General features: G+C 37.0%; 1 protein-coding gene across 2 annotated transcripts in view; it reads left to right on the top strand.

Moving 5' to 3' along the window:
• Positions 1-23,049, top strand: part of LOC149008817 (phosphatidylinositol 4-kinase beta 1-like) — a 38,940-nt gene that overhangs the window by 6,180 nt on the left and 9,711 nt on the right. The window contains exons 2-14 of one of the 2 annotated variants that reach the window (XM_089161577.1): positions 375-566; positions 755-803; positions 7,696-7,828; positions 7,971-8,397; positions 9,417-9,497; positions 9,595-9,717; positions 14,850-14,919; positions 15,158-15,255; positions 15,419-15,448; positions 19,524-19,577; positions 21,224-21,367; positions 21,510-21,563; positions 21,680-21,754. In XM_089161577.1, the coding sequence (XP_089017703.1) occupies positions 375-566; positions 755-803; positions 7,696-7,828; positions 7,971-8,397; positions 9,417-9,497; positions 9,595-9,717; positions 14,850-14,919; positions 15,158-15,255; positions 15,419-15,448; positions 19,524-19,577; positions 21,224-21,367; positions 21,510-21,563; positions 21,680-21,754 (1,530 nt within the window). Of the gene's footprint in view, positions 1-374; positions 567-754; positions 804-7,695; positions 7,829-7,970; positions 8,398-9,416; positions 9,498-9,594; positions 9,718-14,849; positions 14,920-15,157; positions 15,256-15,343; positions 15,449-19,523; positions 19,578-21,223; positions 21,368-21,509; positions 21,564-21,679; positions 21,755-23,049 lie in introns of both variants that reach the window. The other variant, XM_089161576.1, reaches the window with a different exon arrangement.

The following is a 23,049-nucleotide window of genomic DNA, read 5'->3' on the forward strand; positions in this document are numbered from 1 at the left end:
AGAAAAAACAAGCCCAACCAATATAATACCAGACTGCTCCGTTCTATGGTCTGGACTGCCAATCAAACCACTGATTCTGTTATATTTAGTGTTCCTTAGGAAACTCTTTGCTGTCATTCTTTTTTACATATCTTATTGCATAGCCCCATGTTAAATGATGATTCTGTGGCATTTTTGTACAGTTGTAAATAAAAATGCTGCTTGCCTTATTGTGTCATTTTTCTTTCAAATTAACTTTAAGCTTTGCATATTCTAATGCTTCTAGAAAATAAGGAGGGAAAATAATTGAGTCAGGATATGGTGTTACTTTGAAACTGGATCTTAAAGCATCTTTCAATTGAGATTCTGTCTCTTTTGTGCTTCTGACTTTGCAGAAGCGTCCAGGATCGCCAAGGCAGCAAAATGAAAAGTGGCATACAAAGCCTCCACTTCCCAATAATATAACATCACAGATTCGCAAAGGAACGTATCATGTTTCACTGGACTTTGTTCAGTCATTATGTGAAACTTCATATGGCTTGGTTGATGTATTCCCAATTGAAGATCGTAAAAGTGCTCTACATGAGGTTGTCAATGCATTTTGTTGCTATGTTGGTTCCCTTTTATTTTCTCTTTTTCTGTTTTTGCTTTTATGTGACTTAGTTTCTCACTTTTGATACTTGCCATTTTTCTTACCCCTCCTTTTTGGTCAGGATGGGTTTTATTTTGTTTATCTACTTGTCACCATACTGATTATTAAATCTTGAATTTCTAGTCGATTGCAGAGATCAATTCGCACATAGCTGCTGCTCAAAGTAGTGGAGGTATTTTCCTTTTATCTTGGCTTCTTCAGAAAGATTTATCTCAACAGCGTGAATGCACAATATAGTGGAGTCATCACTGTATCCCCCCCCCACACTCACACACACACACACACAAAAAAAAAAAAAAAAAAAGAAGAGAAAAAAAAGAGAGGCAAAATAAAGAGAAAATAAATAAATGAAAAAAAAAAAACATTTCAAGTAGTATATTTTGATAATGCAATATACAAAGGCTGACAACTGAATGATCTGTTTGTGGATGCAAACAAACCTAAAGAGTGTGTAGTGAAGATTTTTAGATCCTGGTTATTTTGCTAACATCCTTTTTCTGTTCAGTAATTACAATTATTTAGTAAGAAAAGAATTATAAAAATTTTGGAGAACAAAGAAGTTGCTTCAACTAATTACTTTTGATACTATCGACTAAAATTATTCTTGTCTATTTGTTTGTAAACAATTCGGCTAGAAGTCATGCCCCCATCATTGATGTGACAAAGATAATTATTGATGGCATAAATGCAGTTCTTTTGGTAATGCAAGCCAGATGGATCCAGGGGTTTGATGCTGGTGGCCAAGTCATCTTAGGCATTAAAAGGCCTTGTGGTCATGTTTGTCTCCTTACAAAATGAATAAATCTCTTTCTAGTTTTCTTCTGGAACTGGTTTAAACTGGTTATAAAAGGCCTTGTGGTCATTCATTGTATGTAAGTGCATCTCGTTGATTTTATCTCCTGAAATTGGATATAAACTAAATTTACTGTTGCATTATTTTCATGGTTAGTGTGAAAGTAGTTTCAGAAGTGCATTGTTTTTTTGGTTGGTTTGTATTTTTATTTCATTCCCTAATTACTGGTTAAAGGGGTTTTCAGCAAGAAATCCCCTTCCCCCCCCCCCAAAAAAAAAAAAAAAACCAACCCAAAGGCTAAATTTGGTATATTTAGGGACAATGGGGGTGGGATTTCCATCTCTTTCTGGTTCTACTGTATAATATCTGAAGTTGCTAAATGGTTTTGTGGTCGCTTTTCAACTTGGTTGGTTTGGTCACTAGGTGACTCTTGATTCATGATTGGCTGGCTCTTGTAGCTACAGGTCCCTGAGATTAGCTCCACATTGAGAAAGCTAGAGCCTTGTGTGCCTACTGAGACTTTTTCTTACTGGGAGAATGTGTGCAGCGGCTTTAGCCAACCCAATTGCTGATGAGATGGCAAAACCATGATTATTAGAAATGCTCTTTTTTGTGGCTTTTTACTATAATCTGTAGTTCTTCTTGAGGTGCCCCAAATTTTAATGGTTGGTATTCTTGCTGTTGCATTTCCTTAAAATTAATAACATTTGTTATTATGCAAAAAAGGGAAAAAAATGTTCTGACTTCTAAGGTTCTTAGAGCCAGGTGGCATGATATTCTTTTAGGGAAGTTTTTGTTAAAAGGGAAGTCAACAGTTAGAGAAGTTATCTGCATTTTTGTTTTCAACAAGTGACAATTTATTCATTAAAATGGTATCTTTGGTAATACATTGGAACAACTACAATAATGGCTGGGAGAGTGTTGCTCATCCGTTCTGTCCTCCAATCCTCCTATCTCTACTGGTGCGGTATATTCACCCTTCCCAAATCCACCATCCACTCTTTGGAATCCATCTTTTGTGTCTTCCTCTGGAAAGGCCAAGAAGTTTCCCGTTTCCTCCACCCTATTTGTTGGAAGACCATTTTCCGTTCCAAACCTGAAGGAGGTCTTGGAATCCATTGTATTTCTGATATGAATATGGCTTGTCTCAAGAAACTCATCTGGAAGATTGCCTCCAAGCATAATTCCATTTGGGTCTCCTGGGTCTATTCCTATCTCCTCAAGAATGACTCCCTTTGGACTGTCCCACTCCCTTCTAACCCCTCTTGAATCTGGAGAAAGCTCTTGCTTCTCCGTGGCCGTGCTCTTTCCGCCATTTGTCCAGATTTCCACTTGTGTCTCCACTTCCTTCTGGCTCGACCCTTGGCATTCGATGGGTATCCTGTTCACTCTCTTTGGCCCCAGAACCATGTACAATTCTTGTATCCCAAAATCCACCCCCTCTCCTCCTTTATCTCCTTTGGATCTTGGTCCACCACCTCTTACCCAAGTCTCACACAGGTTTGGAACTCCCTCCCCCCTCTCATCCCACACTGAGGACCGCATTACATGGCTTCATTCCCTTTCTACCCCTTTTTCCACCACCTCAGCTTGGAACCTCTTTAGAACCCCCTCCCCCCGTCCCATGGTGTCAGCTTGTTTGGTTTAAAGGCCACATCCCTCACCACTCCCTAACTCTTTGGAGAGCCCTTAACCTTGCCCTACCTACCCAAGCATTTCTCAATAGCCGCCACATCCCCGCTAGCCCCAATTGTACCATTTGTTGGAATAGTTCAGAGGACCTTGACCATCTCTTCTTTTGTTGCCCACTCTCCCGCTCTGTTTGAACCCTAGCCCTGGCCTCCATTTGGCCCAGATCGCGACGTTCATTTGGCTTTGCTCGAAACTGGAAATGGATCCTGAGAAACTTTTCCGGTGCCACTATCTGTGACCAAGTGGGTAAGTTTGTCTTTGCAGTCATTATCCACCATCTTTGGTGGGAGCGTAACTTGAGAAGATGGACTTCCAAGTCCCGATCCCGAGATATGATTTGAAATGCCATCTATTTTGATGTTTCGTCAAAACTTTGCTCTCTTCCCCACCCTCCTGTTGTTGTTTCTCCAAGAAATAGGCTGATTGTTAGTTCTTGGAGTTTATCTTCTCCCTTTCCAGTCTCCTCCTTGACTGGTTTTCCCTCCCTCCTCTTTTCCCCTTTGTACATGCTCTCTTGTTTGCTTTCAGTAATTAAATTTATTATTCATCCAAAAAAAAAAAAACTACACTTCAAGGACCGAAGCTCAAAAGTCAACCTCTTTAACAGTTTCAAAATGCAATTAACAAAGAAAGTCATTAATGAAACACAATCTAGGTGTACCCCATTGTTGATATGTCTCAATCTTAAATTTGTGCAATTCTGTTGATGACATCCCACCTCTTGACAAATGCCACTGTGACCCTTTGGCTGAAAATACGTGACACTTGTATGGTTGCAGTCAAAATTGTAGAGGAAAATGATATATTCTTGGGGGCAAAGACTGAAGCTTTTGCAGCTCAAACTTCAACTGTGATTTGGAATTATCTGTATTTCATTTAGCATTTTTATGCATTCATGGATGATAAAGCATCATGCACAGTTTCGTTCTAAGTGAGTAAATATGTTATGTGAATTATGTCCTTCACTTCTCTTTAGGACTTCTTCCAGAAGGTTGAAATTGTTTGTTTAATGACGATGGAACATTATAAGTAGTTTATTTCTACATGAATAAAATGTGTTATGTTCCTCACTTCTCTTTATGACTACTTCCTGAGGGTTGACATTGTCTATCTAATGTGAAATTGATGGGTTTTGAATTTTTATTAATTATTGTCTACTTTCTTAGGAATATTGTGCCATATGGCCCATACTATAAAGTTATGGAAGTGGGTTGTTGGAATCCCCTTAAGAAAAGAAACTACTATCTTGGAGAACCAATTTGGTCATGCTAGGAAGATCAACAACAAAAGCTATTTGCTTAGGATGGAAAGATTCGATAGTGCCAAAAAGACTTTTCAATGGTTTTTTGGGTTGTGGATAAGACATATGCTAGAAACTCTAGAGAGTTTATCTGGAATGAGTTTCAAGTAAATCTGTAGACATATTCAAAGATATGTATGATGGAAGGGACCAAGGGGTAACCAGTATAAGAAGCACGTGTGGGCAAAGTAGTGAGTTACCATTCTCATTTTGTTTGCATCAAGGATCAATCTTGAGTTGATATTTCTTGTGCGTATCATGTATATGATTTACTAGAGACATTTAAGATAAGGTTCCTTGGTGTATGCCTTTTGCTAGTGATGAGTAGTTGATAGAAGGACGGGAATAATCGCCAAGTTGGGAATAATGGAGGTCAAACCTGGAGCAAAATGGTTTAAGATAAGTAAAATGAAGGCCGGAGTGTATGGATTGTAAAGTTAGTCTTACTTGGATGGATAATGAGATGGTGAAACCGTGAAAATCAATGAAATGAAGATGCTGGTAAACGGATTACTTTTAAGTTTATGATCTTAAATAAGGAAGGTGACAAAGAATTGAAAACATGATGCATGAAGTGGAGAGCTATCCAAGGTTTAAAATTGTTGTATTGCATCACTGTTATCACATTGGTCAGGTGGTTGTATACTTGTAGTTAACCTTTGTATTGTATTGGAAATCCATCACTATAATAATTAGACATGCATGGAATTGCACTTCTGGAAAAAAATGCAATATATGACAAAGTATCACTAAAATCGAGAATAGCGTATATCTAGACAATTGCATTGAATAGAAATTGTTCTAAAAGATAAAGTTTCTAATGTGAACACAGATATCCCCCCTACTTCTGGGCCTGAAAGGCCCAAACCAAGCTGGCTGAATACTGCCCAAGGGTAGTTTGGTCATTTTCCAGCCTCTTTTTAGGGGTCAACATGGGTTTTAATAGAATCCTCTTGATCCAAGGGTAATGGATCTATTTTTAGTTTCTTATTTTAGTTAGTAGTTTGAGAGTTATGTTCCATTTTAAGTTGAGTTGAGTTAGTCGTGGATAAGATAAGATTTCTTATCTAAAGGGGATCTTATCTTTAAGGAGCTTATTTTGTTTGCTTGAGTCCCAAGTTAAGTGTCTTCTGTAGATTTCAATCTAAGGGTTGTAGTCACATAGTAATTTGATTCCTCTTTAAAGTGTTTTGGGTGAAGAGTTGGGATCCTCATTCCTTAAGGAATCCCAACACTAGTCAAAGTGTCTTGTTAAAGGCTATAAATAGCCCATTAGTTCAATGTAAAATTCAGGCTGGATTATTGAGTAAAGTTATTGAGTTAAGGACTGGGGTTCCTGTTTTGAGGGGGGTGGGTTTTGTAAAGTTCTTTAAATTTTCCTGCATCTCCATTCAAGTTTTAGCTCCTTCTCAATCAATCTGGCAGCCCACAAGCATTCTTCAAGCAATTTCTTGCAGCCTTCAACCAAGTCCAGCAGGTACACATCAACCACTGCAGCCTTTCCCAGAAGTAAGTAAAAGCCCCAACTCTTCCCCCCCCAACCAAAAAAAAAGAAAAAGCTCCATGTACCCAGCCCAGCCCCTCTTGCGTTTGCTGGTCTCCCTCCTTTCCCCTTCTTCCCCACGGCACCAAATCCTAACCCTATTAGGAACCACTGATTCCCAGCCCTTTCTCCACCCCCTTCACTTCCATTAAATCACAGAAAGCCATAGATCATAGTCCTAACCTCGTTTTCCCAAATCGGCCCAATTTTCTGGATTTTAAAAATTCCTGCATTCAATCTTCTTCAAGTGAATCTGTAGAATTTTGATAAATTTCAGAAAACCCTAGTTACCCATACCTTAGTCCCTCATTCTCTGAAACAGCTCCTGAAGTGCAGATCAGTAGCATCCTCAAATCTGAACTGCAGGAAGTAATCCTAGCCCATCTCCCATCCCTAGCTGAAAGCCTAGTTTGCCCTATAATTTCAAGTTTCAAAATTGAATTTCGAAATCCAATGGAATTCAGATCTGCATTTCATACCCAACGGGCTTGGATTGCTTTAAAAACCCTTAAAACCTCTGTATCTTTTGCTGGAATTTCCTGGGCAAACTCTAGGTTTAGGGAAATCACCTAAATACCCCTAACCCTAGACCTGGTTTACATCAGTTTCTTACATACTTTTTTGATATTTTGCACCCATGAATAATATTGGATGATGCAAAAGACATTGCTGCACTCCATGATTCATTTTTGAGTGGCGATTGGAAGCCCTAACTCCAAAAGATGGAAAAAACAAGACGTTCACTTTTCTGTTAGCTCACTAGTTTTATCAAGTCAGTGAGTGAAAAGGACTTTTTTACTGATTGTATCAACCTTATCAATGGTATTAGTACGTATCGAGCCGTATCGTCAATTCTGTCTTGGTACATTTTTGCTCTTATGAAACCATTTGCCGATTGTATCGTAGTGTATTGGCCGATGCAATTTGATAAGTATAGATGAATATATGGATTGACTGATATGATGTGATTAGGACTGACACTTAAACCCTAGGTGTATCTGGACTGTTGTATAAATGATATTTTCCTTTAGTACTCAAGGAAAAGTTCTATAGCATAGTCATACAACTTGCTATAATGTAATGATGTGGAATGTTAGCCTGTTAAGAAGCATTATATGGATAAACTTATTTTTATTGAAGATGAGGATGTTAAGATGGGTGTGTGGTAAAATCTTCTAGGATAAATTGAGGAATGACTTCATTAGAACTGATTTGGGAGTAGCTTCGATTCAGAATTAGCTACGAGAAAGTCAGTCAGGCAGTTCCAGTGCAGAGAATGATTTTATTCAGATTCGAGGGAGTAAAGAGCCAGAGGCAGGCCTGGGCTAACCCTAGGACTGAGGTGGTGAAAAAAGACATGTTTAGCTTAGTCCTTATATAAAATTTGATGTCAAATGAAGGCAAAGTTTCATGAGGCCCACTGCATGTAGTTGGGATGAATCTGTTGTCATATTCTCTAGGTCAATTTCCTGCATTTCTGAGCTGTGTTGACATTCTGAATGAATTTATCATTTAGGAATTTTGATTGATCAGGAAGTGGCAATTCAAATTTTAGTACCAATGTTTATCTTATGGCCATTTGTCTTCAGTTGTCATGTTCAAACTGTTATTACTGCTGTGCTGACCCTCAAGCTAGTTAAATTTGTTATAAGTGGACATCTAAATGGTACTGAGTTACTCGAGATAGCAAATTGTTTCTGGTCTGTTCATCAATATGTTTCAACATGTTATTGTAGGAGTTTGCTTTCCAATGGGAAAGGGAATGTATCGAGTGGTTAACATACCTGAAGATGAAGCTGTTCTTTTGAATTCTAGGGAAAAGGCTCCTTATATGATTTGCGTGGAGGTTGTGAAAGGTGAAAGTCCAAGGTACTTATGGTATTTTGTTATCTGACTGTATGAAGTTTGCATGCTAGTTTGTTTTTTTGTGTGCTGTTGGTAGGTTTTTTTTGAAAATTGGTACAACATATTAATATCTACCCCCCCCCCCAAACCTCTAAAAAAAAAGCAGCAACACAAAGGAGACTTCCACTTTTCAAAAGCTTTCCAGAGGAGGAATTCCATTAGCAAATGGAGATGCACAGCTTCCAAAGCCTCCTCCATGGGCATACCCTTTATGGAGTGAACAAGATATGCATCATACGGGTACTGATAGGATGTCAAGATCTACTTCTCTAGCTATTGACCAGGCAATGGCTCATCTGTGGGAGGCCAAAGTAAAATTTGTTACTGTGAGTCTTTCTGTAGAGAAGGAACTGGTTAACCATTCCAAGGATGTTACAGTACCAGAACCAGAGCATGATAATGATTTGGAATGGGTAAGAGTTGTGTTGACAGCTGATCCTGGTGTTAGCATGGATGACATAGAGGACCAAGAACCACCACGTCGGAAAGAACATCGCCGTGTTCCAAGCACAATTGCCATAGAGGAAATAAAGGTGGGCCTGTAAGTGGGAGATGTGATACTTTTACATTTAGTACGACAAAATTGCAATGACTTTTTTCATCTGAATGTAACACCTGCATCTATCATTTGGTTGTTATGCTTATTTTTAGATTGACCATTCAAGATCTTGGGGTTTGTGCCGATCCATTGGCCACATGATTATCTGGACTGGGGTGCATATAAGGCCTATTTTGGTTTTATTTTGTCTGGAAAGGTTGCTTCTTTATTCTATTTATTTATATGTATTACATGGTTGTCAACATGGCTAGGTAAACCAAGGCTGTCAAGACCATCGGGGGGTTGGCGGTAGGGGGGACCAAAGCAACACCAATTAGAGGATGACACATAGACAAATGTGGTTTTACATGATCTGTTAATGAATATAATCTTTTGTTTCATTACATGCCCATGTTGTATGTAGTCTTAATGTACTGATGTTGCTGTCTCATGCCTTGTGTAGGCATAACTTTATTTCTGTTTATAAAGAAGTTTCAGCAAAGATTCCACTCTATAAAGCCTTGTGCTAATGATTTTTGTTTTGGTAGCTGGGTCCTGTTCCTTCTACTCTCCATATTGAGCCATAGCTTTTCTTAAATCATAATTTTTCCAGCTTGAATTCATCCTATTTCCTTCTAATGTCTCGGGCTGTTCAGACTAACTCCTTGGAATGCCTTATTTTTCTAATGGGCCTTAAATTTGCTTAAGCTTGACCCTGAACTCTGAAGATTTCTCTAAGTCCTCTTGGGGTGACATCTCCCAGGAGTTGGTCTTATGTTAATTTTTTTGAGATTTGTCCCCATGAAGTTTTGGTTTTGTTTGTTGGAGCTTCTTTTAATGTATTTATTTCATTCTTTGGTTGATCTGCCTGTCCAAGGATTAATTGGTTCTTTTTTTCCTGTCCGTGCCTCTTCACATTTTCTCCTATTTTTTGGTATTCCTTGCCATTTAGTATCTGAATTTGATGATTCAAGCCCTGAACTGGAGGTAAAATTTCCTATTTATTTTCCGTAGGCTGCAACAGCAAAGGGAGAGGCACCTGCTGGGCTCCCTTTAAAAGGAGCAGGTCAAGTTTCTTCTGATGCACAACCAAAAGTGAGTTCAAGTGTCATGGTTTGTATGCTGCAGCAAACATTTTCAAATTGATATTAAATATTCTATTTTGAAGTATTTCAAAGCTGATTCTGAACAGGTTGGAAATGGTGGTATTCCTAAGCCTAATGATGCCTTGTCTGGTGAACTTTGGGAAGTGAAGAAGGAGAGAATATGCAAAGCTTCAACATATGGAAAATTATCTGGTTGGGATTTACGCTCTGTAAGTGTTCTAAAATTTTATTAATTGTTGAATTGGTTTTGTACTTCTTTTGATTCTGTTTAGGTAATTGAATTTGAGCAAATATGGATGTTTTGAAGCATGTTAGGTGATGGGCTATATTGTACCTAAATGAGAAGCCAAAGGGATATGCACATTTGTAGATACATGCACAATCAACACAAATAAGCTATACAGTAGCATTAGGCTGGTTGGACTGATACAATCCACTCTGAAACCTATGGCATGAACTAGGCCTAACTGTGACCATCAGTTCGGGTACGTGGCTTGGGAATTTATCAATCCTTGGGGGTTTTTTAACCGGAAATCCTTTTATAATGAGGTCCCCTGGTGCTGTCAATAGGGTTTGAAACCTGGGATAAAAATGGCTTGCTGAAGGTAGTTGTTTGCAATTTTTAACAATGCAAGAAGGTAAAAACCTTAAGCCCAGAGTGACGTCTGTACTCTGTAGCTATGGCTAGATTTCAGGGAGAATGATTAAGTTGGTACTTTCAAAATAGGCAAAGTGGAATTATCAGGGAAGTGTCTCTAAATTAATCTAAACTTACCAAAAGATGTAGTATTAAGTATTAACTAATTTATCTATTATGATGATGCTAGGAATTAGGAATGCTAAAGATGCAAAGATAAGTTTTAATTAAAGGAATGTGACTTGGAATTAAGATCCACCATAAGGTTAGATAAGATCGATGATTAACATGTGAAATTTGAATGTATCATGGCCAAGGCCTATAAGAGATGCGGCCAAAGAGCTAAAATATCCTATGTTTTAGTGCACAGTCAATCATACAGACTTGAAACTAAATAATGTAATCATAACAGTGACATGATGGCTACAGCAACAATTAGGCATATGGTCCAATGGGATGATGTACATAATACGGCAATCAACTATTTCAATTCCTTTAGAATTATGTCAATTAAAGCATATACATGTTCATTGTTTCTTTTCGTTCTCCCCCCATGGCTTCAATCAATTCCAAGAAAATGAATTTAGTCAGTGATGTGGAAACTCATTCTTGGGCTGATCAAACCTAACCAGGTTTCTAGACCAAGATGAAGCAGATCATGGGTCTAGTAGGAATTCAGGAAATATAATATATGGGGAAATGCTGTCTTTGTTTGTTTTATTTATTTTGGAAATTAGATTCTTAGGATTTTTAGTATGCGTTCGTTAACATTTCTATGCTAGAAGCACTGTTTTTCACAAAAAAACGGTTTTTGGTGTTTCTATGCTTAGAAAATGTTTTTAGAACAATTTTAAGTGTTTGATAAACATGTTCCAAAAATATTTCTAAAACATTTTCAAAACAAGAATATGTTTGATAAACACATTCTAGGAAATATGTTCTTGGTGGAATTTAACTTTAACTAGTATTGACAATTACAAAAATGATATTATTAACATTTTACAAGCATCACCAGCAATCTGGCATTTCCCATAAACATCAACCAATGAACTATTCAAAATCAGATTCCAACAAAGACCATATTTTATAATAAGCCCATACACTTGCCTGGAAAAAACAAAGACAACATCACGGCATAGGACCCAAGAACACCTGCAAAGCGGATCTCATTGGGAGCAACTCTTAAATTATTCATGCCGGAGAACATTTTCAATGCTTTCTCACCAAATCCACCTTGTGAATGAGCAGTGACCATTGCATTCTATGACCCACCATCTCTTTGAGGCATTTCTTCGAACAGTTCTCCTGCATTCTTCATACAACCATAGTTTCCATAGGCTTCAACTTAGCAAGAAATAAACCTCATGTAGATGAAGACATTAACAAGAAGACATTAACGTTCTTCAAAGAAATTGAAAATACCTTGTCATCACCAATAGTTCTCTTCTAGTTTCCTGGAAAAACAGTAAATTCAGAAAAATCAGCTCCATAACTCAAGAGAGTAGAAAGTAATGATGGATATGGACTTACATGACATCAGAACCAAATGCCTAATTCCCACCAACTTTTACTCTCTCATTATCTAAATAAATATTAAAAGAAGGGCACTGGCTTTGAATTTCCAATTGAAATCGATGCCCTTTTGTCTTTGAGGAGATGTGAGAAGTGGGACAGAGAATAAGCAGAAAGACAAAATAGAAGAAATGGGGAGAAGAAGATGCAAATTAAGGTTTCATGGAGCTCAAAAAGAGAAATATCACTGCTGCCGAAAGCTTACGATGGAGGAGATGCTGGAGTTGCAGAGAGAGAGAGAGAGAACGGATTTGCAGAGCTTGTTTGAGAAAGGCAATGGAGTCATTGAATGGCATAGGTTTGGGGCTGAGGCTTTTCTTTATCGGACACACTTTTGTTCAATTTGTTTTTGAAACAGAAAAACATGCCTGAGTTGTTTAGCAAAAACTGCTTTTTGAGCTAGATTTACCACCGGTCCATTTTTCTAGCACATAAAAATGATCCGGTCCTTTTTTTTTCTTTTTTCTTTTTTCTTTTCTCACAGCACATGAAAACAGGAAAAATGTTTTTTGGAAGAGTTATCTAAAGCACCCTTAGTTTCTAATTGCTTTTTGTTTCCTAATTTCAATTGGTCACTTATTTGGGGTTAGTCTTAAATTGGAAATCTTGTAATTTTCTACATGTGATGTACTCCCCCATCATAGATACATATTGGATAGAATGGATTGAGCTATGTTTGTGAGAGCCTGTGTGGCTGGTGATTGAGTGTTAACACTGTTTTCCCCCTTCTCCACTTTTCTATTATGCGATTTCCTCGTCCTTATTCTTCTTATTCCCTTTCAGTGAAAGCCCACCATAGCAAGCCTATCCTAGACTTGCATTAGTTTAGCCATGGTGGAAAGGGTATATTTAAAAATTCAAAAGAAAATAACCAAAAAGGAAGAATGTGTTACCCCATTTTGACTCAGATGTCATAGGTTTGAGTTTCTTTGGAAACAGCTTCTCCTTGAAGTGACGGTTGAAATTGTACATTATGACCCTCCTTAGACCTTGCAGTGGTGGGAGATGTGCATCCGATAACTCCTATTTTTTCTTTTCTTATCCTCTTTATATATATATATATATATATATATCTTTCCACTGTCAGATTTATGTTATACTAGACTTTAAAGTGGACTAAATGGAGCTAACTAGTAAAATGAGAATAATGTTATGGCAACTGAAAATCTAATTTTAATAGTAAAATTGGATTTGATACAGAGGATTAAGTAGAAGTTACTAAGATCTAACTAATGCTTATAAGCTCAGACTTTTTTTTTTTTGTTGTAAAAGGCTAAAAGCATGTATAAGGTGACTTGTTGCATCTGAGAATAAGGAAGAGACTATAAGATAACATGAGTGGCAAATGAGAACATCTTTCAGATGACAGTAGGAGCAGCATAAAAAATGAAATAGTTGCCAACTTGCAACCGTTGGCCTGTTTTTTTTCAGAAGATGTTTAATTTTACTGGATTGCAATAAAACCTTATCAGAGCAAGATTAACTGATAATGGAGGCAATAAGATCAGCTGCCTGATAAGATTCTGCCCAAAGTCCAAGTCTTGTTGAATTCCTCTTGGTAAAATGGGAAACACATTATATTTCACTATAAGGATTGGCTTGGAGACCAGTCACTAGACTTCCTTGGAGAAGGATCAATTGAGATTTGCAAATCGCATCAAACTGAGTGCATGGTGACACTTTCTGGCTGCAAATCTGCAATTACTTAAGATTAGGAGAACTCCAAATGTTGTTATGGGGGTTTTAGGTGGTGGTGCAAACAAAGTCTGGATTGCCATCTCTTTTTTTTCAAAATATCACCATAAGCAGCCAAGACAAGGTTAATAGCTATAGTGAAGAGCATAATGACAATCAGAACATGATCTTCAATTACTTAACTTAGGAAACTCCAAATGTTGTTGTGGGGGGGTTTTAGGTGGTGGTGCAAACAAAGTCTGGATTGCCATCTCTTTTTTCAAAATGTCACCATAAGCAGCCAAGACAAGGTGAATAGCTATAGTGAAGAGCATAACGACAATCAGAACGTGAAGGGAATGTTGATGATGGTAGTGGCAGTTTTATCACACAGCACTGTATAGAAGGAATTGGTGTTGTCTATGCTGAAGTCATTACCCATGGACATCCTTCTGCAGTGGCAAATGAAGCTTATGATTTGTTTTTTTGACCAGTAATTTGTGTTGTTGTTTCATGTTTTAGTGCAAGATGTAATGCATAAGGTCAATAATTGTTCGTGAAGAGCAGATCAAAGTTCTTATGTACTGATGGGATTATTCGTTACAGCTAAAAAAAATATCAGATTGTCATGTTGTTTGAAACAGTTGTGTGGAGAGTCGAGTTCCTGAGAAATTGCTAATTCTTACAATGATTTATAGAAGGATTCAGGAATTCCATCTTTGCATTGCTTTTCTTACGTTAGACTCCGATTTTCTTTTGGATTGTGTGTATTCATTTTGTTGGCATAGCCTTTGTGTAAGGATGATATGGAAATTGGTCATGTATCAATGAAATCTGAAGCAAATTGGTGACATCGAAAAATAGCATACTGTTTTGATATATTATGCTTGCAAACAATTTTCGCTATGTAATGAGAGGTTAACAGTAAACACTAACCAAAGGTCAAGGAATAAACGGCTGCTAAAACTCCTTTTAACCAATATAAAAAAAAAGAAAAAAAAGAAGAAGACGCAGCCAAACACATGAACCAAGCACTTGGAATTTTTGACCTCTCATGCCCTTGCTCTGCCGTCTGGTTAGGTGCAACATTAAATTCTATGGCAGTACCAGCTGTGGTTATTTTGCAATCGTAGCTGTAGAGGGTTTTGTGAGTGCTTTATTTTGTATATTTAATTTTTCAACAACTGATGTCTTTCATATTGTTGGCCACTCATTTCATTGTTTCCATTATTTTCTTCTCCTTCATATTCTTCATTCTCTGCAATTTATCATGATTGTTATATTATATTTAATTTTTCATTTCCATTTCTCGCTTTCCTTGCCTCATTTCTTAATTTTTATGAAAGGATCCACGTTACTTTTGGATAAGGCTGAGTTGTTATTCTATATTTAATATTTGCTGTTTCATTTTCTTCAATGAGTAATTTTCCCTTTATTTTTAAATTTTTTTTTATGTAGGTTATTGTGAAGAGTGGTGATGATTGTAGGCAAGAGCATCTTGCGGTACAGTTAGTTTATCACTTCTATGGTAGGTTTCCAGTTGCAAACGTGCAATTAAGGTTGCTAGTATTGATTATAATCCTCTTTGGAACTGTTGCATAAATTGTATTCTTGACTAAATACTTCTGGTGTTATTGTAGTTCTTGTAATAATTCTTGTTTATTAGAAAGGAAAACAAAAATTGCCATAGTGTTTGTTCTGCCCTCTACTAGAACCATATAATTTGTGCCCTTAACTCCAGTTCTAATTCTTTTGCATGGTGACAGATATATTCCAAGAAGCTGGTCTCCCACTCTGGTTACGTCCTTATGAAGTCTTAGTTACCTCTTCTTACACTGCTTTGATTGAAACAATTCCAGATACCGTAAGTCTGCAACTTGTCCTTTTCAAACTCTGTGGAGCATTGTGATGAACATTTACTTTAACCTTGACAACTTCTTACTGCTTTTTAGGCTTCACTTCATTCAATCAAAAGTAGGTTTCCTACCATATCAAGTTTACGTGACTTTTTTGTGGCCAAATATCAGGAGAATTCGCCAGGTTTTAAGCTTGCCCAGGTATTTATTGATAGATAACACCAGACTCGAGCTCCCTTCTGTATGTTGTGTCTAATTCTTTCACCACCCAATGCATTGCAAGAAAACTTTTTGTCTTGCTCAACTTATTATTCGTGATGAATGCCCGGTAACTGAGAGTTAGGTTTGGTTTCATACTGTAAAATTGCTTTTGGATTTATGTATATTTTTATTTTTAATTTTAGTTACTAATTTTATTTCTGGGCGCACTTTTTTGTACTCGTTGCAATAAACATCCTGGCATTTCATTAATATTGAAGTGCAATGCCAATTTTAGTGTTCTCAAGTTGGAAGCAATGTTTTGTTAGATAAAATGTTGGAATACTTCATACTTTATTTAGATAGGATCGTATGTAATATCATTTGTGTCTAAAGACTTCCTTTTAAGGCAAACTATACATAGGCTGATATGTGAGCCAAGGTTCCTATAAAATCACTATATTCTAAATTTTAAGAGAGATTTTTGCTGAGATTTGGCAGTGAGTTGGGTCAGCAATAACTAGAGTTTTGCAAGAGAAAACAAAATTTACGACTGTGGTTTCAAGTCTGTTGCCTACAAACCATTGAAAGAGGGCCAGAACTCTATGAAGGACCAGCTCCTGTCTTCCATCAATGCCACATTTTTACTACATAAGTTTATTGCCATGTTAATTGAAACCACAGTTGAAAGCCGTTTCTTCCTTGTATTGTGACAACTTACAAAAAAGAAAAAGTGTTTGAATCAGATGTTTGTCAAATAAAAAGTTTAGCTCTGTAATCTGCTATCGTATACCGTGTTTGTGATCAGTGTTATGGAAGAAAATTTCTGAAGAAAAACTGATGATAGTGATAGTTTAAATATCTTGATAATCTTGGTAACTGTGTCTCTTTTGTCATATTTTTTTTTCTTTTTTCGGGTGGGGGTTGGGATGACGTAGTCCTTGATTGGTATTAGACCAACTAGGAGCCAGTCTTCAGGATCAGGGATGAACTAGTTATAAGCTCAGGCAAGTCAAAACTAGGGTTAGGGTTGGTGAGATCTTGGGTTTGATGGCTATTATGTCAAGTGAGTGTAGGGAAGCATGTAGTGGATGGTGGAATATTCCTGGAGTCAAAGTTTGAGAATTTTGGGTTTCCCGAACTTGAAAAATAATGGAATCTAGGGTTTTGAATGAGAATCTTAGCAGGAGCTTCAGATCAAGTTTTCCTAGGGTGGTGAGTGGAAATTCATCCAAATATAAGAGCATACTGATGGTTAATTTGGGTTGGGAGAATTTTATTGTTTCCTAGGAAGAATCAGAGAATATTGGCGAATCTAGCTGGGCCCCTGATCTGCGTAGACCAAGGGCGAACACTCATCGTTTACGGCATGGACTACTAGGGTATCTAATCCTGTTTGCTCCCCATGCTTTCGCACCCCAGCGTCGGTAGGGACCCAGAGAGCTGCCTACGCTTTTGGCCTTCCTTCGTAGATCTCTGGATTTCACCCCTCACACGAAGTCCACTCTCCTCTGTCTCACTCAAGTGAATTGGTTTTGAGGGTATTCCGCCAGTTTTTGGCGACTTTCACTTTTTTCCTGGAACAAGATTGTGCAAATTTTTCGATGGGTGTATGCATTTTTTTCATCTGGTTCTTCTTGGACAGCCTATTTTAAGTCCTATGAACACATTTCCCTTGTTAACTTGACTAAAGAATAGTTGGTCTTTTGAATTCACACATGCTCGGTTATATGCGGAAAAAACTGGATGTTGTACTTTTACAAGTCTAAATGTTCTTGAAATATATATTATCCTAATTTTCAGAAAATAAAATAAATAATTATGTGGGTGAAAAAAATATTTTGGTGGTGTGAAATCGTGGATTGTGGCCCATGGAGTTCAACATATATTTGTTCCATCACCATACAATACATCTATCACATATGTCATTTACATTTTTGTGTAGTAAAACACATCTTTCAATTCTGGAAATAAGAGAATAATACATTGTGCGACAAACAAATTTTGACACTGTGAGTTTGTAGAGCAGCCCATGATGTTCAATATATATAAATTTCATTATGATCCAACATGTTTTGAACATGTTCAAAAGTACTAGTTTAGAGAAAAAGGGGTTTCCTCAAACTGGAGATAACACTTCAATCTTGCTGTTGGGGGGCTCAATCTATGGCAATCATGTGTTTGCCAATGGTGTTGTTGAGTTTCTCCTTGATTTGAGCAAGACTACGGTCAAAATACCCAAAAATCAGAGGTTGTGGTAAAAAAATGAGGGAGAGAGAAACTCATGGTCGGAATCTTGTTCGGAACTGTGAGATTTCAGCCCAAATTTTGTATTTAATGTTGTGAATCGAACTAGAGAAGAGAATGAAGAGAAAGAAGAGAAGATTGAGAGAAAACTATCTCTTGATATGTTTTTACGGAGGAAAATTCCGCTATATAGAAGAAGTTTGAATACAAAATAGGAAAGTAAATATCCCACAATTGAGTCTAATACAGACTTCAAACTACCGCTGGATTCTCTCCTACCTTTATTTCCTTATTACCCCTAATTACTTAACCCTAATTACTTTTTCTACCATGACTTTCCAAAATTACCCTTATCACTCTCTAAAAAATGTAATTTTTTACACATTAGCCCATTGAAGTTTTTGAAATTTTGGTCGAGTTTTAAGTCAGTTTCATTTTGGCCATAGATTTTATTTCGATGACCTTGAAAGCATCTGTGAGATTTCAAAGATTGGGCTGTTATTAGTACATTAATATGGGTTGTTTCTGATGGTGGGAATGGTTTGTGGGTGATTTAGGTTTTTGAAAATTAAAAAAAAAGGGGAGGGGTGGTGGTGGTTTGGAAAAGGTAGGTTTGATGTTGACAAGGTTAGAAGAAGAACAGGGGTTGGGGAATGATTCAACTTACTGAATATTGATGAACAACAACTAGAAAGAAAGACTCTTCAATGGAGATCAAATAGGGCAGACTTTGGCTTGAAGATTTCAATGGGAACTTGTGTCTCGGAGCTAAGTTGTGCTCACAAACTTCATTAATCGGATCCTAGGCTCTAGTGAGCTATTGTATTTATAGCCACTGTGGTTTATATAACTTTCATACTGAAATTGGACTTAAAAATATATTTCAGGAATCAGGACTCACAGAAGACCAGATTCACTGTTCACATGAACAGTACTTTTAGAAGTCCTATTGGACTTGCAACTTCAGACTTAAAATTAAATAAAACAACTTAACTAATGAAAATCATTAAAACACCCTATAAAAGGTGTAGGGATCCGTAAACCTTATAGTGCTGTGTAGGGAGGAATTTCAACACCTGAGCATGGTATTGAACACTTGAGGTGGTGGGGAGCAGTGTTGCAAATCTGTTGCAGCAGATTACATAAATATCTATGTAAAGTTGGGTTTCATTATAAGGAATTCTTTTTGGTTCTTCAGTGGCCTCTTCTTTGTATCTTTCTGAACATAGCAGCTTGAGGTTCCTCCAGTAATTGGTCATGGTTGCAACAGGGTATGATTCTGATATGTTTTAAGCAGGAAACACGTTTCAAATTTATGATGGAAGGTAAAATATCAAGATGACATTGAGATGTATCTTCATTGTATCCTGGGGACAGGACTAGGATAACCATAGAAGTGGTGAAGAAAGACATGCTTGGATTAGTTCTTGTTCCTACTATGAATTCAAAAGGGCCAAATGAAAAGCAAGGAGCCATGTGGTTGACTCCACTTAGTTTGGCTATGATGTTCTGTTGTTGCTGTGCTGTACACTTCAAAACCCTTTCTTCTCTGTAAGAAGGAGCATTGCCCTAGAGCTTGTATTGGTGTTAGCACTCCTTCATTTTACTTTTATATTACTAGTTAATTAATATTTTCTCTACTAGGATCCATATAGGCAACCCCATATTGTTGGGCTGAATTGTTGTGGTGTTGTATTGCGGTACATCTTTATTGTCATTGGTTTGGTTCCAATTCTTCTTATGAATGCATGATTTCTAAAGTTAATTTTGTTTCAATTGTCTGAGAGTATAAATCATCTCCTGGTTTTGAAGAATTTGATTTCTGTTGCAGAGGAACTTTGTTGAGAGTATGGCTGGATACTCTATATTGTGCTATCTTCTACAGGTAAAGTTAAACACCATTTATTTATCTATTGACGTAGGGTTATACCAGCTATACACAGTTAACCATTTCATAACCCAATTATAACCTGACCCGTAGTCATGGATGTGATCTTCCTCATGATCAGAACTATTAATTGGTTCTTTTGCATTTATTACTACAAATTAACATAGCTACAAACTGAAGTACATATTGGCTTTTCAGTTTACCCCTGTCTATTTGATGCAGATTCAGGTGAGATTACCTTTTGCCGGATCAATTACTGGCCAACCCAAGTGTTAGAAACCTAAATTAAAACAATAGATATTTGGAAGTTTTGTTAACTAGTCTGCAGAAATCATAGTAGGGATGCCATTTTGTTAACTGATATGAAGTTGTAAAGGGAAGTGGTAACCTTGTAAATTTGAATGAACAAAACCGCAATAGGCTAACCTATGACTGACAAAGGTAACTTGGAATGGAAATACCCAAAGTGGGGATAAATAGAATAGCATCAATGAAGAAAGGGTTTTTCCATAAATTTCAAAGACCTGTGTGTTCTTTAACCTGGGATTAAAATAATAGAGTATCCAGAACTTGAAAATGGAAACAAAGGCCATCTTCAACCCACTGAACTCCTCTGATTCTCCAATTGTAGTGCAACTTTGAGAGAGAGAGAGAGATTGTTATCCCAATCTCTTTTTGATTCTAAGTGATCCTTACCTGAACAGCAAGTAATAAATTCAGGAAAATTACTGCAACCTGAACCTGGTGCAACGTCTGAACCAGATTTGAGGTTCTGGTTAGAACTCCCAGCAGAGATTAAGTGTCAATTGGATCCATGCAGGTTAAGTCTTTTCTTTCACGATGTTGATCTCTTAAATTCTTAAACTGACCTGCAGAGCATCAGTAGGGATTGATTTCAATGGTTGTTGGGACTGTAAATCACGCTAGAACAGGGCAGGGAAAAAGAGGGGATTAAAGCACATGAGAAGAGAGACAAAAAATAAAGGAAGATGGAAGAGGTACGACACAACTCTTGGCAGCAGTGTTTAAACAAGCTTCAACTAATTTTTCTAAAATCAAATCTCCCTCAATGATGGACGTACATTCCCTTTTGAAGTTAAAAAAGTTATATCCTATTCCGCATGTGAAACTGCATTTGAGTAAAACTCTATGTGGGACTCAACGACTAGTGCTACTTCCAAAACTGACTACAACTCGTAACATAATTAAAATACTTATACAAAGAAGATTACAAACTTTAACTGTAAAATAAATCCTAATGTCTACAACTAACTGCATCACTATTATCTCAAATTTTAACGTAAATGTGAATAATCGAACTCAATTAAGGCCTAAACTGCCTGTTGGATTGTACAATCCCAAAATGGTAGTGAACCATAGCTAATGATCTTGAACAACTCAACCCAAGGCAAATAAAAGAAAAGCAATTAAACCCTAACCATTGCTACTGCATCTTTTGGCTTTTGTATTTAGGATCTAAAAAAGTTCATTGAGTTTTAGAGTATCCAGAAGATATTGTCATATCGTATGCCTTATGGACTTTGGAATGAAAATTTATGGTTCCATGAGGACCACCTTCCAGTCAAATGTGCAGCTATATTGTGTACTTACGCATTCTTATGTATCTGTTCTCTGGTTGACAGGTGAAGGATCGGCACAATGGAAATCTCTTGATGGATGAGGAAGGTCATATTATACATATAGATTTTGGCTTTATGCTATCTAATTCTCCAGGCGGTGTTAATTTTGAGAGTGCACCATTTAAGTTAACTCGTGAACTTCTTGAGGTTAGAATTGATCCTAAGCTATATTAAATTTCTTTATGGGGGTGGAGATAAGGGGAAAAAGGAGTTTATTAAGTGTTCCTTTCTGAATGGCTGTTTCATTGGTTGTCATCATTGATTGGTTGAAATGTTATGCTTTTTCTAGGTGATGGATTCTGATGCTGAAGGAGTTCCAAGCGAGTTCTTTGACTATTTTAAAGTATTAATGCGCCTTTCTTTTATACATTTTATTGTTAACAATGCCCAGATTTTGTTGTTCCTTCTCTATATTCGTGGCTAAATTTGAAACATGTTTTTTAATTCCCATGCACTCAGGTTTTATGCATACAAGGTTTCCTTACATGCCGTAAGCATGCAGAGCGCATCATACTTCTGGTTGAAATGTTGCAGGTAATATAAATCTAGCATTTCAATGGGTTGTAGTTCCCTTTGAATGGTTATTTATTTACTGCTTGATCGTATCGCTAACCAATCAAAAATAAAATCCTATACTAATTTAGCAAGCAGAAAGTACGGGGTCGAACTATGGGGAACTGAAAGGCTAAGTTACTAAGATTGAATTTAACAAAACTAAATTTAAACTAAATCTATTAACTAATGTAAAACGTTAACTGTGAATATGTGAAGATCTTTGGGATTTCGAATCCCCAATGCTTTTCTCTAATCGATATAACTCTACACTTCAAAGTAAATTAGGGATGGTCTTCCTAGATATGCCCTATCTTCGCAAGACTATCGTCCTTCGCGGAAGCTTGGCACGCTTAGTTCGCTGAGTTATAGAACATCTTTGGCCAAACTCAAACACAATCAACTAGAAGATATAGAACAATCAACTTAATGAAATAAGCATGGTTCATCTACATCCCAAAGCAAAGGAACTAGTTACTCATTATTACAAAGTTCATAAGAAAAATAAAGATGAAACATAGGGAGAGAGAGAAATGTGGTCTTCTTCTTCAGCAATGAGAGAGATGAGAGCCGCATTCGCCGTCCTCTTTTCTGTGGTTGGCTTCTCTTTTATGTCTCCCGCACACAATGAATCCCCTCTCTTTACCCGTCGATTTGACCTTTATTCTTTCGGAATTTGGAAAAACTCAAAACTGGAAAGTTGTAGATATTTTCAATATCGTTTCATAGCATCTTGAATCATAGAAATCCAAGCTCATACGAGAGAGATATGCCCAAAATACTGAAGGTAGGTCTGTTTACCCGATTTTCAGATTTATTACCAATTTTGTTCCTTAGACCTCCACCTATTTCCAATTTGGCTAAGATCTCACTTTTCATGATTTCTTGAGCAGCAAGATTGAATGCCATGATTTAAAATCCACCAATATCTAATATATTTGCCAACTTTACTCCATATTATCTCTAATATCCAAAATCTCTTTATTCCTGAAAAATACACAAAAATACTCAATTAGCTCTCTTTAATTAAATAAGAATGGGGAATTAAATCAAATAAATAATGGTAAATGCATGCTTATCACTGCCCAATGAATTAAATCCAATTGAGGTATATTGAGCGGTGGGTAGTTACAAACAGAGAGTTGTTGGACAGGGGTTTCTTTTGGGGTTGTAGGATCCATGAAAAAATGGAGATAAAATCTACGGGGTGTGAAATTTGTGGATCCAGCTACATTTGACTAATTTTGTATGATGGATTATCATAGAAATTCTTGCAG

Source organism: Hakea prostrata, chromosome 7, assembly GCF_041222555.1.
Source record: "Hakea prostrata isolate BN-2017 chromosome 7, UWA_Hpros_2, whole genome shotgun sequence".
NCBI lineage: Eukaryota > Viridiplantae > Streptophyta > Magnoliopsida > Proteales > Proteaceae > Hakea > Hakea prostrata.